The sequence below is a fragment of the Hyperoodon ampullatus genome (genome assembly GCF_949752795.1).
Source record: "Hyperoodon ampullatus genome assembly, chromosome: 4".
NCBI classification, from domain to species: domain Eukaryota; kingdom Metazoa; phylum Chordata; class Mammalia; order Artiodactyla; family Ziphiidae; genus Hyperoodon; species Hyperoodon ampullatus.
Window position 1 is genome coordinate 147,276,285 of NC_136917.1, and position 17,359 is coordinate 147,293,643.

Consider the following 17,359-nt stretch of genomic DNA (forward strand, 5'->3'; position numbering starts at 1 on the left):
ACGCATAGTTGAAACAGTTCTAGAGACTGTTTTAAAAATTGCTAGTATCACTAATGCTAATATTGATCATGATCCATCTTCAATTCCCTTTTAGTATTTTCAAGGGCTGTGCTGTTACTCTAAGTCTTCTTGGTTTCGTCTTTTGCAGGGGGTGAATGGCGTTGTCCAGTACCCAAAGGGGTTTCTGAAGGAAGCCTTCGAGCTGGTGCGTGAGCGGGGAGGCGTGTGCATCGCAGATGAAGTAAGTGGTCATGGTGAGATTCAGTGCAGCCAGGACAGGAAAAGCACAAGGAGAAACTTCTTTAAACCCTCCTCTGTGGTCCAGGCAGAAAGCATCTACTCTGGGGATTCCAAGACGTGGGTATAAGTTAATGAAGCTTTGGCTAGTTGACTGGTTAGTTTGTTATTGGATTAGTTTGTCCATTTAATCAAGTACAGCAGAACTTAAACATCCAAACTGAAGTTTACGCTTTTCTCCAGAAAGTGTGCATAGAGGGAACCTACCTCAACATAATAAAGGCGATATATGACAAACCCACAGCAAACATCATTCTCAATGGTGAAAAACTGAAAGCATTTCCTCTAAAATCAGGAACAAGACAAGGATGTCCACTCTCACCACTATTATTCAACATAGTTTTGGAAGTCCTAGCCATGGCAATCAGAGAAAAAAAAGAAATAAAAGGAATACAAATTAGAAAAGAAGAAGTAAAACTGTCACTGTTTGCAGATGACATTATACTATACATAGAGAATCCTAAAGATGCCACCAGAAAACTACTAGAGCTAATCAATGAATTTGGTAAAGTTGCAGGATACAAAATTAATGCACAGAAATCTCTTGCATTCCTATACACTAATGATGAAAAATCTGAAAGATAAATTAAGGAAACACTCCCATTTACCATTGCAAAAAAGAATAAAATACCTAGAAATAAACCTACCTAGGGAGACAAAAGACCTGTATACAGAAAACTATAAGACGCTGATGAAAGAAGTTAAAGATGATGCCAACAGATGGCAACATATACCATGTTCTTGGATTGGAAGAATCAATTGTGAAAATGACTATACTACCCAAAGCAATCTACAGATTCAATGCAATCTCTATCAAATTACCAATGGCATTTTTTACGGAAGTAGAACAAAATATCTTAAAATTTGTATGGAGACACAAAAGACCCCGAATAGCCAAAGCAGGCTTGAGGGAAAAAAACGCAGCTGGAGGAATCAGACTCCCTGACTTCAGACTATATTATAAAGCTACAGTAATCAAGACATTATGGCACTGGCACAAAAACAGAAACATAGATCAATGGAACAGGATAGAAAGCCAGAGATAAACACACGCACCTATGGTCAATTAATCTATGACAAAGGAGGCAAGGATATAAAATGGAGAAAAGACAGTCTCTTCAATAAGTGGTGCTGGGAAAACTGGACAGCTACATGTAAAAGAATGAAATTAGAACACTCCCTAACACCACACACAAAAATAAATTCAAAATGGATTAGAGACCTAAATGTAAGACCAGACACTATAAAACTCTTAGAGGAAAACATAGGAAGAACACTCTTTGACATAAATCACAGTAAGATCTTTTTTGATCCACCTCCTAGAGTAATGGAAATAAAAACAAAAGTAAACAAATGGGACCTAATGAAACTTCAAAGCTTTTGCACAGCAAAGGAAACCATAAACAAGACAAAAAGACAACCCTCAGAGTGGGAGAAAATATTTGCAAACGTATCAACAAACAAAGGATTAAACTCCAAAATATATAGACAGCTCATGCAGCTCAATATCAAAAAAAAACAAACAACCCAATCCAAAAATGGGCAGAAGACCTAAACAGACATTTCTCCAAAGAAGACATACAGATGGCCAAGAAGCACATGAAAAACTGCTCAACATCATTAATTATTAGAGAAATGCAAATCAAAACTACAATGAGGTATCACCTTACACCAGTTAGAATGGGCATCATCAGAAAATCTACAAACAACAAATGCTGGAGATGGTGTGGAGAAAAGGGAACCCTCTTGCACTGTTGGTGGGAATGTAAATTGATACAGCCACTATGGAAAACAGTATGGAGTTTCCTTAAAAAACTGAAAATAGAATTACCACATGATCCAGCAATCCCACTACTGGACATATATCCAGAGAAAACCATAATTCAAAAAGACACATGTGGGCTTCCCTGGTGGTGCAGTGGTTGAGAGTCTGCCTGCCGATGCAGGGGACGTGGGTTCGTGCTCTGGTCCAGGAAGATCCCACATGCTGCGGAGAGGCTGGGCCTGTGAGCCATGGCCACTGAGCCTGCGCATCCAGAGCCTGTGCTCCGCAATGGGAGAGGCCACAACAGTGAGAGGCCTGCGTACTGCAAAAAAATAAATAAATAAATAAAAGACACATGCTCCCCAATGTTCATTGCAGCACTATTTACAATAGCCAAGTCATGGAAGCAACCTAAATGCCCATCAACAGACGAATGGATAAAGAAGATGTGGTACATATATACAGTGGAATATTACTCAGCCATAAAAAGGAATGAAATTGGGTCATTTGTTGAGACGTGGATGCTTCTAGAGACTGCCATACAGAGTGAAGTAAGTCAGAAAGAGAAAAACAAATATCGTATATTAACGCATATATGTGGAACCTAGAAAAATGGTACAGATGAACCGGTTTTCAGGGCAGAAATTGAGACACAGATGTAGAGAACAAACGTATGGACACCAAGCCGGGAAAGTGACGGGGGTGGGAGTGGTGGTGTGCTGAATTGGGCGATTGGGATTGACATGTATACACTGATGTGTATAAAATTGATGACTAATAAGAACCTGCTGTATTTAAAAAAAAAAGAAAAAGAATGACAGAACAGCAGTGTAGAAAGACAAAGATAGCAGAAAATGAGGGAGCAGAAGAAAATCCCGAGTGTGGGGCCAGTGCTGCCACTCCGTGATCTTACATGTCTTCTTAATCAGCTCACCTTGGCTTTCTCTTCTTTAAAATGAAGAATATGGAATTTGAATAAAAACAGGCCACTGCTGGGACCACAATGGGCACTCAGTGTTTGCTTGTCTGGCATGGGCTGGGTTTAAATTTTAAATTCACTGCTTTTAGGCAGGGTGTGCATGCCCATAGTTCCATCCCCACTCATTGATGTAGACCCAGCCTGCTTCTCTCAAGACGATATGCTCCTCACCCCTGAAGACATTTGAGTTTATGAACCTTAGAATGAATCATCTCTGTTCGACTAAACGATTCTGTGCAACTGATACTTCCTAGGTGGCTAAACATGGTTTATGGTCCTACATAATTTCACGTGTTGTCCAAGCAGTCTGATCTTTCACCATTTATTGATGGTACTTTGATAGATGAAGTGAAAAATTAAGATAGGCAGAAAGGCAAAATGGATGGATTTGCCATGAACTCTTCCTACGTTATCTCATTTGGGCAAATTCGTCAGCTTGTCCAGAGGCCCATAACTAGGAAGTCAGAGACCCAGGATTCGAGTCCACATCTGTCTGATTCCCACATCTAAGCTCTTCTCCTATGTTGTTTGCTCTCGTCTAATTGTAACCCCCAACACCTGCCTTTGCAGCAGCACCCTGGAGAGAGCAAGAAAATAATCAGGAAGCCTGAGAAGGACCCTTGCTCTTTCAAGTGCATTTCAGAATCAGCTTCAAGTGTCCACACCTCTACCCCAGACCTGCAATGTGTGTATGTGTAGAGAGAGAGATAGACAGACAGCCCAGGAGACTGAGAACCAGAAGGAGATCAAGGAGCCTTCACCAAAAAGGCTCTGGCAAAAATTTACATGGAAATATTGGTGTGGCTTTATTCACTTAGGCACTTCCGCCACTTTTTTATCCATTTACAAACACTGTCTACTTTTATCAGGCACTCTGCTAGGTATTGTGGATAAAGAGAAAAATAAGATACGTGTATGCTGGTGATAATTGTCCAAGGTGAGAGGTTCTGACGGCGGCTTAGGTGTCTTGAGTGGGGGTCCTAGTGCGGCTCAGGAGAATCTTCCTATCCCGAATAATGATGAAACTGTGTTTTGAAGGAGAAGAGGAGATAGTGAGATGAAGAAGCGGGGAGAGGGCTTTCTAGAAAGAGGAAACAGCATGCATAAAACAACTAAGTTCAATTTAGTTCCATCCTGACTTAACTGACTCAGCTGGGTCCTCCTCATGGCTAATTCTCAAGAGGAAAAAGAAATCACAGGGAAGAGGACGACCAGCCTGTCTGGGCTGGGTGGTGGGCACGCCAGTGCCAATTTGCTTACTGTAACTCCTGCTTCATCCAGCCTGGGGTAGATGCAGCCTTACACACAGGAGATCCTTATCAATGATTGCTAATCACAATCACCTTTTTCACATGCATTATGTATATGACCCTCACAGCAGCCCTGTGATGTATTGCTATTGTTTCCACTCAACAAAGTTAACATGGATTCAGAGGAGTTAAAAAGCATGTCTAGAATCCCACAATGCTAGTAACTGGCTTTTGGTGCCTAAAAGGTCAGGCGCAGAATAAGTGCTTTCTCCATAATAGTAAGAGGATGGTGATTTGGGACTTGTTTTCACAGGTGCAGACAGGATTTGGAAGGTTGGGTTCTCACTTCTGGGGCTTCCAAACGCATGGTGTCCTACCGGATATTGTCACCATGGCTAAAGGGATTGGGAATGGCTTTCCCATGGCAGCAGTTGTCACAACTCCAGGTAGGAACTACAGGCAGTTTGTGTCTGCTTCTGGGTCTCCTGCATCAGCCATGGTAGAAAACATGTGTATTGGACCTTGTGTGGGCTAGAGACAGTGAGGGGATTCCCAAGCAATGAAAAAGGGAAACTGTCTGCCAGATGGTGGAAGAGATGGAAGAAAACCAGCCCTTTTTGCTCTTGCTGTAGAGAAGACTAATTCTCCCAGACCGACAGTGAAATGCAGGTTTCTACTCTACTGACAAGGTCTAGGCAAACGTGCCACAAAAACAAAACCAACACAAGAGATCCTTGCTAAACAACCTGAAGCCAGTGCTGAAGTTTCCAAGGGAATCATATTCTTGAAGGACACCCTGACCTAGTCTTGCCACACCAATAAGCTATAGACTCAAGGTCCAGGTGATAGTTTTCTCTGTTTACCATCAACAAAACAGCTAAAGACAATACAATCTCACTTAGCTATAACATTCTATAAAATGAACATTAGAATTAACTGTATTTCCCATTTTAGTGAGGTTTTACAGAAAAGAATTTTATGAACCATTTAGTGTTGAAAATCTTAAAATTATTCCATTTGTTTTTCCAACCAATAGTAAGCATACTTGAGAGGCTTCAAAGGATAATTAAGTGCCTTGTAATATCTCAGTGTTTTTATTGAATGAAGAAAGGTACTAAAATGTGGTGTAGAAGGTGAAGTATAATGAACCGAATATATACTAACCCTGAAACAATCTTGAAATTATATTATGAAATCCTTGATATGAGATTTTTTTTTTAATATTTCCTTCTTAGTCCCAAGAGTGGAATATAGAAAAGAGGCTTAGCTAATGAAGGTTCCACGTAAGTTCCCATAAATCAAGTTTTAAAGTACTTTTCAATTCATACAACACATTAAAGATTTTTATTATTAAACTTCTCATTGAATAAATAAGCAATTTTTCCTTATTCACTGTATTAGTCAGCTTGGGCTTATTCTCTCACAGTTCTAGAGGCTGAAATCCAAGATCAAGGTATGAGCAGCGTTGGTTTTGGGTGAGATCTCTCTTGCAGATGAGATCTCTCTTGCTGTGTCCTCACATGTCCTTTTCCACAGCTAGAAGGGGCTCTGATGTCTCTTCTTCTTAGGAGAATACCAATCCTATTGGATTAGGACCCCACCCTTATGACCTTAATTACCTCCCTAAAGGCCCTGCCTTCAATTACAGTCACATTGGGGGTTAGAGCTTCAACGTATGAATTGGGGCGGAGGAGGGAAGAGACACAATTCCAACCATAACATCCACTATCTGGTGAGTGAAGAATGAATTGGATGCCATGAAATATATTACACATACATATACAACATGAAGGTAAATATAATCCAAATGCATGATGGGAGATTACAGATAGGAATGTGTCACCCTTTATCCACTTTTATTCTCCACCCCCTCCAGAGATTGCCAAGTCTTTGGCTAAACGCCTGCTTCACTTCAATACCTTCGGAGGGAACCCCATGGCCTGTGCCATTGGATCATCGGTGCTTGAGGTACTTTCCATCAACCGCATCAACATCACTCATTTCACCAAACGACTACTTCAAAACTACACACACATTATCAGAACTCTATCACATTTCATGATTAAAGTGAAGAGTTAATTCCTAGTCCATGAATTTAAGTTAGATTTCCAGTTATTATTCTGCCCCCTCCCCCTTTTTAAGATCTACTGTGAGTGCTTCAAGTATTGGATATGAAATAATATGTAATAAACCTCACACACATGGGAAATATAAGAATTTCCCTAGGGCTTCCCTGGTGACACAGTGGTTGAGAGTCCGCCTGCCGATGCAGGGGACACGAGTTCGTGCCCCGGTCCGGGAAGATCCCACATGTCGCAGAGCGGCTGGGCCCATGAGCCATGGCCGCTGAGCCTGCGCATCCGGAGCCTGTGCTCCGCAACGGGAGAGGCCACAACAGTGAGAGGCCCGCGCACCGCAAAAAAAGAAAAAAAAGAATTTCCCTAGCTAGCTGGTAGCACTGAAATTTCTTTGTCATTTGAGTGTTATTTTATGGATAGTTACCAATGGCTATCCTTGACTTCAGTTTAATTTTGGTCCTGTCTTGTATATGCTTCCTTATTTTTGTTGTACTGTCATAAATTAAAAGAGTAAAGAGCAAGGGAGTTCTATGCAATTCCAACAAGGTGATTCAGCTGTGGTTCAGCTCCAGACCATTGATTTTGCCTGGGGTCTCATCTGTTGAAAAGATTTTTTAAATGCCCTTGCTTATGTGTATAATAATGTTTGCTTAAAAGTGTAACATATTTCTGGAAGAATGTCCAAGAAATTAATAACAATGGTTGTTTGTGGGGAAGGAAACTTGGTGGCTGGGGAACAGGGATCAGTGAGGCTCATTCTACTCTATGCTTCTGTACTTTCTGATGTTTGAATGAGGCACATGATTCACTTATTCAAAAAAATTAAATTTAAAACTATTTTTCAATAAAAATAAGTAAGTAAAAGCTGCCCTTGAAAATTAAAAAGTATCTTCAAATATGATTAAATCTCAAAATGAGAAAGTGTAGGTAAGATGTGTCATTTATTTCATTCTGTAGACATTGCCAGCTTACACTTTTCAAGTCCTGCGTCACCTCAACCAATTTAGCTGATAAAGAGGATTTAGCTGAACAAGTAGGTCTTAAAAACATCAGGTTCTGCCTGGAGTCATGCAGTTATTATCAGCTGGTTATAAATGTAGTATACTGCTTGTGTTTGGTCAGGAATCACAAGTCTCTGCTATGGGTGGAAGTAGGTGAAAATCCTTTTATTGAATATATATCTCAGGTGCCCTGACTCTGGGCCCACAAAGAGCTCAACACTGAGACATCTCTTTTATTTTTTCCTAAATTTTTACCCACCCCTGAAGATGAGGAGGGTAGGGGGGAAGCATTCCCTCTACAAAGAATTTTTTTTCTCCCTACAGCAGATCTTTTTGTAGGACAAGTTATGGCCATACTAGACTTTGGGTTCCATTTGTCTGGTCAAGTTTTCGTAAAGAGGGTCACATACATTTATTTCTCCATGTTTCTCAGTTCGTTTTAAAACTTTTTTTTTTTTTACATCTTTATTGGAGTATAATTGCTTTACAATGGTGTGTTAGTTTCTGCTTTATAACAAAGTGAATCAGTTATACATATACATATGTTCCCATATCTCTTCCCTCTTGCGTCTCCCTCCCTCCCACCATCCCTATCCCACCCCTCTAGGTGGTCACAAAACACCGAGCTGATCTCCCTGTGCTATGCGGCTGCTTCCCACTAGCTATCTATTTTACGCTTGGTAGTGTATATATGTCCATGCCTCTCTCTCACTTTGTCACAGCTTACCCTTCCCCCTCCCCATATCCTCAAGTCCATTCTCTAGTAGGTCTGTGTCTTTATTCCTGTCTTACCCCTAGGTTCTTCATGGCATTTTTTTTTCTTAGATTCCATATATATATGTGTTAGCATACGGTATTTGTCTTTCTCTTTCTGACTTACTTCACTCTGTATGACAGACTCTAGGTCCATCCACCTCACTACAAATAACTCAATTTCGTTTCTTTTTATGGCTGAGTAATATTCCATTGTATATATGTGCCACATCTTCTTTATCCATTCATCCGATGATGGACACTTAGGTTGTTTCCATCTCCTGGCTATTGTAAATAGAGCTGCAATGAACATCGTGGTACATGACTCTTTTTGAATTATGGTTTTCTCAGGGTATATGCCCAGTAGTGGGATTGCTGGGTCATATGGTAGCTCTTAAAACTTTTTTAATGCAAGGTCATTTGGGGTTTTCTCTCAACAGGTGATTAAAGAAGAAAATCTACAAGAAAACAGCCAGGAAGTTGGCACCTATATGTTACTGAAGTTTGCTAAGCTGAGGGATGAATTTGAAATCGTTGGAGACGTCCGAGGCAAAGGCCTCATGATAGGAATAGAGATGGTGAAGGATAAGGTAGGTTGTGATCTGCTGTTCTCTCTGCAGCTTCTTGGGGGCAGCAAGAGCTAAAGTAGGAAGCCTCAGCTGCAAGCTCATTCATTCTCAGGAAGAGAGCACACAAGGACAGCAAGACTCAGCAAAGCTCACTAGCGATGAGTCGGGAGTGTTGAGTATGAAGGACAGGCTAGCTGGTCATCGAGAGTCCTAGAGCGCAGAAGAGCATTTGCAAAAGGGAGCTGATGTTAGTCTTGCCAGACAAGGCAAAGAGCAATGGTAATGACTGAATATTTTGAATGAGAAATATAAGGAAGGGAGGAAATTATTGGGGGAGGGGCATGGGAACAGAGAGTTGGCGGAAGTAAGGGGGAAGGGCCGGGAGAAGGTTGTGGTGTTGGTTTGGGGTGAGGATGTTAAAGATTTATAGGTTTTGCGTTTGTTTGTTTGTTTGTTTGTGAATGGACTTCAATTTCCCAAGTAACAAGGGCGGAATGTGACTTTCTGATGACCTACTGCCAGGTGACCTCAAACTCGATATGACAATTGAACTTAGCATTTCCCTTAAGCCAGTGATTCTTCCCAAGGTCACTGTGTCTGTTTTTCACCCTCCACTGTTCTCCCAATTCCCTAGCCTCAAAACCACAAGATAATCTGTGACTCCTTCCCTCTCCTTATTTCTAACGTCAAGTTTTATTGATTCTTTCTTTGCCGTGTTTCTCAAATCTTTTCCTCTGTTGTTACTGCTGCCCCTAGGGTCCATGTCAGTAGGAAATTGGCCCAATCCTCCATAAACGCAAAATCTAGATCCTCTGAGGGGAGTGACAGCAGGGGAATCTTGGCACAGGAAGGAATAGTCAGACCAGCCCCTTCACCCTAATTCTTATCCGTGGGTGACTTCTTGCTGTTTGCTCTCTTCACACCCACCTAGTTTAGAAGGACCGTGTTCAGTTCTCTCAATATTCAGACTAGACCATGGATATAACGCTCTCCCATTCATACCACACAGCAGAGCCAGTGAAAAGCAGGAACGTTTGAACCAGATTTGAAAGCTAAGGGAAGACAGCAGGAAAATAAGAGTAACGTGAGACTAGGCCCCCTGGCTCACAGGCCGTAACATACTTACCTTCAGCTTGGGGCTCCATCAGGGGCTGTTTTAACACTCAGAAGAGTCCATCCCAGTTCCCCCCCACAAGAGGTCCCTCGAGGATACCTAGATGCCTCAAAGCCCAGACTCCACCAAAGAAAGCCCAATGAAAGAGGAGGCATTCGTCCCTTTCTCACTAATCTAAAGCTAACTTCTGTGTACTCCAAGACGTGTGAACAGAGAAGCTCTTCAGAGCTTGAGCTGTCATGGTAAAACATCAGAATCTCATTGATACAGAACAAGCTAAAGGATGGTATGTCCATACTACATGGCATAGAAACATATGTGACATGGAAAGATGTGCAAACTGTATTATGGAAAAAATTAAGCCGGCTATAAAATAGTATGTATAGAATGAGCTCTTTTTCTCTTCCCTCTGCCCTTCAGTAGTTTTTTTTTTTTTTTACAACTTTATTGGAGTAGAATTGTTTCACATCTTCAGTAGTTTTAAGCATGGGCTCTGAAAGAGCTTCTCCATTCCTTAATTCTATTCATTGTCCCCTCAATACCATTCACTTTCCTACATCCAAAGATCGCTCAAACTTTTCCCTAAGCATGGAATACAGTCCTCTCCTCTCTGTCTCTAGCTATGAGAATCCTAGGCCTTTTCAAGATCCAACTCTTCACCACATCTCCTCTTGCAGCTTGCCTTTGCTTCTCCCATAGACAGGGCTGCAGCCTTCAGGGAATCTCTCTCACACTCACTGTCTAAAAAACTCCTTTGAAAGGCTCTTTCAAATCATCTATTTGTTGACTCGGTTTTCACATATAAATACCTTCTTTTCCTAAATAAACTGTACACTTTTGAGGTCAGGAAATACACAGACAGTGAGTGCTTTATCCATGTTTGTTGAGTGATATCCATGTTTGTTGATTGTTCCCCTGCAACACTTCAGACCACATTCATGTAATTAAAACAGCTCAGAACTTGGCTTTAATGCTATACAGTATAACCCAGAATCAAAACTCCCATGAGCAGTTAGTAAGGATGTGAATTGGATACAGCCCTTTGGACAGAAATTTGTCTGTAGCTATCAAAATTTTAAATGTATACATTTTGACCTAGCCATTCCTCTTAGAGTGATGTGTCCTAAAGAAATATTCACAGAAGTGTGTAAAGATATAAATGAGTGGGGATGTTTGCAGCATTCCTTATGATCATAAACAAAAATTGAAAATAACATAAATGTCCAAAAATAAGAGATTAAACAAATTTCTCTACCAACAAACAACAAAATACTAGGTAATCTTTAAGAAGACTAGGTCCAGGGACTTCCTTCGTGGTCCAGTGGTAAAGAATTCGCCTTACAATGCAGAGGACACAGGTTCGATCCCTGGTCAGGGAACTAAGATCTCACATGCTGCAGGGCAGCTAAGCCCATGCACCACAACTACTGAGCTTGCACATCTCAACTAGAGAGCCTGCGTGCCACAAACTACAGAGCGCATGCACTCTGGAGCCCGTGCACCACAACTACAGAGAGAAAACCCCCAAGCCACAACTAGAGAGAAGTCGTGCTCCACAACGAAGAGCCCAGGAGACTTAATGAAAGATCCTGAGTGCTGCAACTAAGACCCGACACAGCCAAAAAGAAATAAAATAACTAAATAAAATTTAAAAAAAAAGAAGACTAGGTCCAAATACACTGACATGGAAAGATGTTAGGGATACATTGTAAATTGTTCAAAGCAAATTGCAGAACATTATAAAGTATGACTTTTTTAAAATATGCATTTACATGTATGTATATGCATAGAAAAAGTGTCTAGTTCCCACTAAATTACCAACAGGTGGTATCCCTAGGAGTAGGATTGGAGAAGGGGAAACGTTTCATTTTTACTTAGTGCAATTCCATATCGCTTTCAGGAGTTTTTCCCAATAACCCTGCATTACTTTTATAATTGTTTAAATGAAGACTTATCCCTCAAAAAAGACAAAAAATAAATAAATAAATAAACACGAAGCTACATTACATCCCTGAGAAGAGGTTAGTTACTAACATGCCCATTTGATTATGGAGTGATTGGGACTTAGACTCGAGCACAGGGCCCAGGCAGGCTGTGCTGTGGCTTTGCCTCATTAGCTTTTCTGACCGTGCTTTTCTCTTCGGAATGCCTACAAGATGTTCAATTAGTCATAGCAGTTGAGCCCAGGGGGTAATAAAATGGACAAAGGAGCAGGGATGGTGCTGGCCCAGACCAGGCTAAAGTCAAACAAAGTCCACCTCTCCAGACCCTTGATAGCCACCAAGGCCCACCAACCCAACTGCCCCTTTCTGACCTCTGACCTCTCATCCCCCAAACCATATTTGACTTCTTTCCAGCTTTCACAGTTTAGCCCTAAATTATATTGTCATGTTCTAGTCTTTCCTCATGAGAACATCAGGGGCAAGCAGGATGACATTTTAGGATCAATGAGGAAATGCTGGTCTTTTCCCCATCCTGGTCCTCCATTATCTAGTAGTGGGAAGGTCTGAATAGTATTTTCTTTATCTTAATGCTTCACAACAGACTTGACTAAGTTGGAGCATTTGTGCTCCCAGACTCAGAAGTCCCCAGCCCAGTGTCATCAAAAGGGTACTGGAATACCTGGGCCCACAGGAAGCGACCACCTTCAGATGCCAAGTGACCTGAAACAGCCTCTAGGCTCCAGAGAGCTTACCTTTCCTGACCCTGGAGGATTAAGTCTTGGGTGAGAAAGACCAAATTCCACAAGCAGGGAAGATGAGAACAAACAGACCCACCCCAGTTGCCCAGGCCATACTATGGCCCAGAGAAAGCTTGGACCGTTTATGCCCTTGTGCAACTTCAGAGCCATTTCCTGGACTTGGAAATGAATTTTTTACATGGACAAAACAAAGTGAAGAGCTGAGGACAATTTCCACATAAATAAAGCAAACTCCAAATATGGCTATTAAAGAACCAAGCTCCCAGGGTAACCAACTGCAGAGTCAAGATTCACCGACGGTCTGCATTCAGCTTCATCTTGTCTTTGTGAATTTGGGATGAACTGGGATAAAAACAAATATTTTCAATAACACCCCCCCCCAGAAAGAAATCCAATTCAGCAATTAATAGCTTTATTCAATTACAGGGGGAGAGAGGTTGAGAGGGAGAGAAGAGCATTGATTGCTTGAGTTGCTTTGTATTCCTCTTAGAAATAATGTCTTGAATCATTCAAATGCCAAATATTTTTTAAATGTATTTACAGACGAGCCGCCAGCCTCTTCCCCGTGAAGAAGTAAATCAAATCCACCAGGACTGCAAACGCATGGGGCTTCTGATTGGCAGGGGTGGCACTTTTTCTCAGGTAACAAGAAGGCTGGCCTTTACCTATCACTTTAGGTAGGCATCTCCCTGAGGTCCCAGTGCTGGCCCCTTTTCTTCACCCCTATGCTAGGGGACCCAGTTCCGCTTCCTCTAGGCTTAGTGCTCATACGTTTTCAAAAGAAAGGGACAGTGAAGCCCTCGGGCCACTAGAGGGCGCTGTGTGAAATGGTTTGGTTACCGCGGCTCGGCGGGGAATATACACAGAGGACAGTCTAAGGAGGCAGAAAAAGCGGCACAGACAAAGCAGAGGACTTACACGACAGGTCCTAATAGTGTCATAACAGTCATGCGTACCCAGTTTGTCTCACGTGTGAATTAGTTCTAACCTCTGAAAGCGCAATCCTAGTCTTTTTAAACTCCGCCCTGGGCTCTGACTCTGTGATCCGCAAGCCTGCTAAGCCTTAGTGGCCGCTGTGGCCAGGAGCAACGTCATGGTGCTGACAGCCTGGCCAGGTCCCTAATGCAGAACTCAAAATCAGCCACTCCCAGTGCCCTTCACTCTCAGGCTGGCAGAGGCAGAGAACAAGCTCTCCCTGCCCCCTTCCTGGGAAAGCCAAGTACAAGCCCCACAGTCGGGACCCTGGTGTGGCCCTGCCGTGGGCATGGGCTGCTACTGTAAAGTGAGCTGCCCCTCCATCCCTCACACCAGCAGGACCCTCTCCAGGGATTCGCTCCGGGGCCGAGATTTAAGATGTAGGGTCACTCCTACTCCTCCCCTAAATTGTTCTTGGCCTTTGGCATCCTTTTCTCCTGTTTTTTGTTTGTTTGTTTGTTTTGCTGTACGCGGGCCTCTCACTCTGGTGGCCTCTCCCGTTGCGGAGCACAGGCTCCGGACGCATGGCTCACGGGCCCAGCCGCTCCGTGGCATGTGGGATCTTCCCGGACCGGGGCACGAACCCGTGTCCCCTGCATCGGCAGGCGGACTCTCAACCACTAGCGCCACCAGGGAAGCCCCCTTCTCTCTCGTTTGAGACATGTGTCATTCTTCCTAGTTTCCCTGCTTCACTGCTGCGCCTCACTTAACTTCAGCGAACACCCTCGCCTGGTGCTTCTCGGAGAAAATGGAAACTATCAGGCAAGATCCCTATAGAAGCTCATCCGTCCCCCGAGCCTTTTCCCACCTCCTTCCCTAAAGGTTAGAGAATAAGATGCCTCTCCATGCTCTTGACCCTCCACACTCCCTCCACTTAGGGAAACAGGTCTGTGTTCTCTTGTTTCTGCAGTTTTTTTTTCAACTTCCCCTCAGCCTGTGAACAAACAGACTGAAAGCTCTTCCAGCCCAAACCAAACCACAGCAAACAAAAGCAGAATGAGCGCTTTTGCTGGGAAATGCTGACTTTTTTCTAGTCCTGGTTCCAGATATTTTCCTATATGAATCAGACAGAGTAAGTTAATGATTCAAAATCCTAAGATGGGCTACTTACAAAGACAGAAAACAATTCATGGTTTACTTGCTTAGTTAGTCCTTAGTCATCCGGCACACGCTTGAGTCCTCAGCAGCCACTGCTTGGCTGGATACTAGAGCTACCATGAGAAATAAGGTCTGTCCCTCCCTCCATGGAACTGGCAGAGGAGAAAGACTTAAACAGAAAATGATAATACAATCTAGTAAGCTTGCCGATAACCATACGAAGGGATAGTATACGCTGTTCTAAATGCTTTGCATATGTTGACTCATTTAATGCTCTCAACACGCCTATGAAATAAGTACTCTTATCCTTATTTTACAGATGAAGCAAAAGAGGCACAGAGAGGCTAAGTAAATTGCCCAAGTCACACAGTTAGTAAGTGGCAGAACCAGGATCCAAATGCAGGCAGTCTGATTTCTGAATCTGTCCTCGGAGGAGAACAAACCCAAGGGGACGAGACTGGAGGCCGGGAGTCCAGGTGGAGGCTCATGTTGCTGTCCGAACTTGAACAGCAGCCGTAGGGATAAAGGAGACATCCAGAGAGCAGTCTGGCAGTGAAGTGCCCAGGACTTGGGTATAAAGGGATGAGTGCAGCTTTGAACTTGCTCTCCTTCTATCTATAGACAAGTCTGTAGCTCAGAGGAAAGAATCGAGGTGAGGATCACGATTTGGGGGTCATCAGCATAGAAGTGGGGAGAGGAGGAAAGCTCCTGGGAAGGGAGTCTAGACGCGAAATGCAGAGAGATGAGGATAGACACCTGGGTCACGTCAACTTTTAAAGGGCAGGTGGAATAAGAGGTACGCAGATGGAGACACTAAACGGGTGGAGAGCTGTGAGGAGAGCTAGAAGGGTGTGGAGTCATGGAAGCCAGAGAGTGGCGGTGAGGGGGGTTCTGGAAGGGGGAGCAACAGAAGTGCCAAATGCAGAAGAGAAGGCCAGAAAGGATAAGGGCTGGAATGTGCCCGTCGGATTCCGCACTGAGCACCTCACTGGCAGCTTTAGCCAGGGTGGGGTCAGAAGGTTGATGGGAAAGAAACTAGGCTGCAATAAGTTGAGATGTGAATAGAGGGAAGGCAGAGTGGAAGATAATGGCCAATAGCATCAACCAGTCCTTTTATTTTTACAAGTTTGATGAAAGGAAGGATAGTATTTGTATGGTAGCTGGAAGAGACCAGGAGGGTCAACACATTTTTATCTGTGGTTTTATGTGTAGTTTGGATTTAGATTATGAGAGCTGTAAGCCTGCTTGTTTATAGGCTGAGGGGAAGTTGAGGACAAGGTGAAGATGCAAGAGAATGCAGGGATGTTGCCTGGAGGGAAGGTGATGGGAGAAGCAAGGGCCAAAGGCACAGGAAGAAAATTTGGAGTCGAATCGTAGATGGTTTGTTCCTTGAACCTTCAGGCTAGGATATAAGAATGCACGTGGGAGCAAGCAAGTTTATAGAAAGGTCTTGCTTGACAGCTTCTGAGAAGCATGAGGCAAGATTGTCTATGAAACGGAGTGAGGGGTGTAGGAATTGAGTGAGGAAATTGAGAGGAATGGAAATTAGAATGGCAAAGGAGAGAGGACCTGAACTTTTAGGATACCAGCAGAAGTAGGACCCTGCATTCCTTGTGGTGTCTGTCCACCAGCGGTGTGATTTTCTTTACCACTTCTCAGCTCTCTGTGTTGGAGCAAAACAGTTCTATTATAGCTTTGGTCGGACCTGGGACTTTGCTGTGTGTGTGCGGCAGCGGAAGGGTAGGAAGGCAAGCAAACTGAGGGGGTAGGTGAGAGAGGGGTTCATATCCTCAGCCCTGTGTGCCAAGCTGGGTAGGAAAAGGAGGACGAGATCTGAGTGGGGTGACAGACCTGAAGATCATGGAGGGAGCAGGAGACTGAAGTTTTCATGGAAAAGGGCAGATGCAGTGGGAATCAGAAATTGAAGGATCCCTAGTGCAGAGGAGGCTTGTGGTGCTGGCCTGGGGTGTGAGTAGATGCAGATGAAGGTTCCTGGAGTTGTGGCGATCAAGAAACTGAGACGCTAGTTTGTTGGGCTGCACACAGGGACACAGAAGGCAACCTCGGTGATGGCAGAAACGGAGGGTAGATAGAGGTGTAAGACCTCAGTGGAGGTGGTGGAAGGACCAGGAGGTCAGCAGGTGACAAAAAGGAAAAGGGGCCAAGCGGATGGTACCAGAATTTTTGAGACTAGAGGATGAATGGCCTGGATACAGCATGGGGGAGGGAGGAGACAAACGTTTGAGGGAAATATAAGGAATGTCATGAAAACAAGGTGTTCGATTCTTAATCTAGTGCATTTCCTTGAAGTCGTAGTTGATTCTATGATGATCCGTTGCTCTATTTTCCTTTATCTCCTCAGACATTCCGCATCGCACCCTCCATGTGCATCACTAAACCAGAAGTTGATTTTGCAGTGGAAGTATTCCGTTCTGCCTTAATCCAACACTTGGAGAGCCAAGACAAATAATTTTTTGAAAATAAAGAGCCACAAGCCTCAAGAACTTCCCACTTATGTTCAAGGGTTAATTTGAGAAATTTCAGAACCACTGGTATACGTTGTAAATGGTTGACTGCCTACCAGCCATATTTGTTAACGGAGCCCCTGTTACCTTGAGAAAGCCACCCCTCAAGAAAGGATCTGTATCCCTAGCTCAGAGAATAAATCCTAATTAGTCTAGATTAGTTATGCTAATTGTATTCTCCTTTGCGGTGAATGTCTACACCTGATATGGGACATGATTCCTGCAGGAAAATCTTTTGGTGGAGGTGCCTTCGG

At 43.2% G+C, this 17,359-nt stretch overlaps 1 protein-coding gene across 1 annotated transcript in view; it reads left to right on the forward strand.

Moving 5' to 3' along the window:
- AGXT2 (alanine--glyoxylate aminotransferase 2) overlaps positions 1 to 17,050 on the forward strand; it is a gene marked incomplete at both ends in the record, with an annotated part of 43,612 nt that extends 26,562 nt beyond the window's left edge. The window contains 6 exons of the mRNA XM_079701618.1: positions 149 to 241; positions 4,605 to 4,737; positions 6,168 to 6,259; positions 8,564 to 8,713; positions 13,051 to 13,149; positions 16,943 to 17,050. Of these exons, the coding sequence (XP_079557744.1) occupies positions 149 to 241; positions 4,605 to 4,737; positions 6,168 to 6,259; positions 8,564 to 8,713; positions 13,051 to 13,149; positions 16,943 to 17,050 (675 nt within the window). The remainder of the gene's footprint in view (positions 1 to 148; positions 242 to 4,604; positions 4,738 to 6,167; positions 6,260 to 8,563; positions 8,714 to 13,050; positions 13,150 to 16,942) is intronic.
- Positions 17,051 to 17,359: the final 309 nt, after the last annotated feature.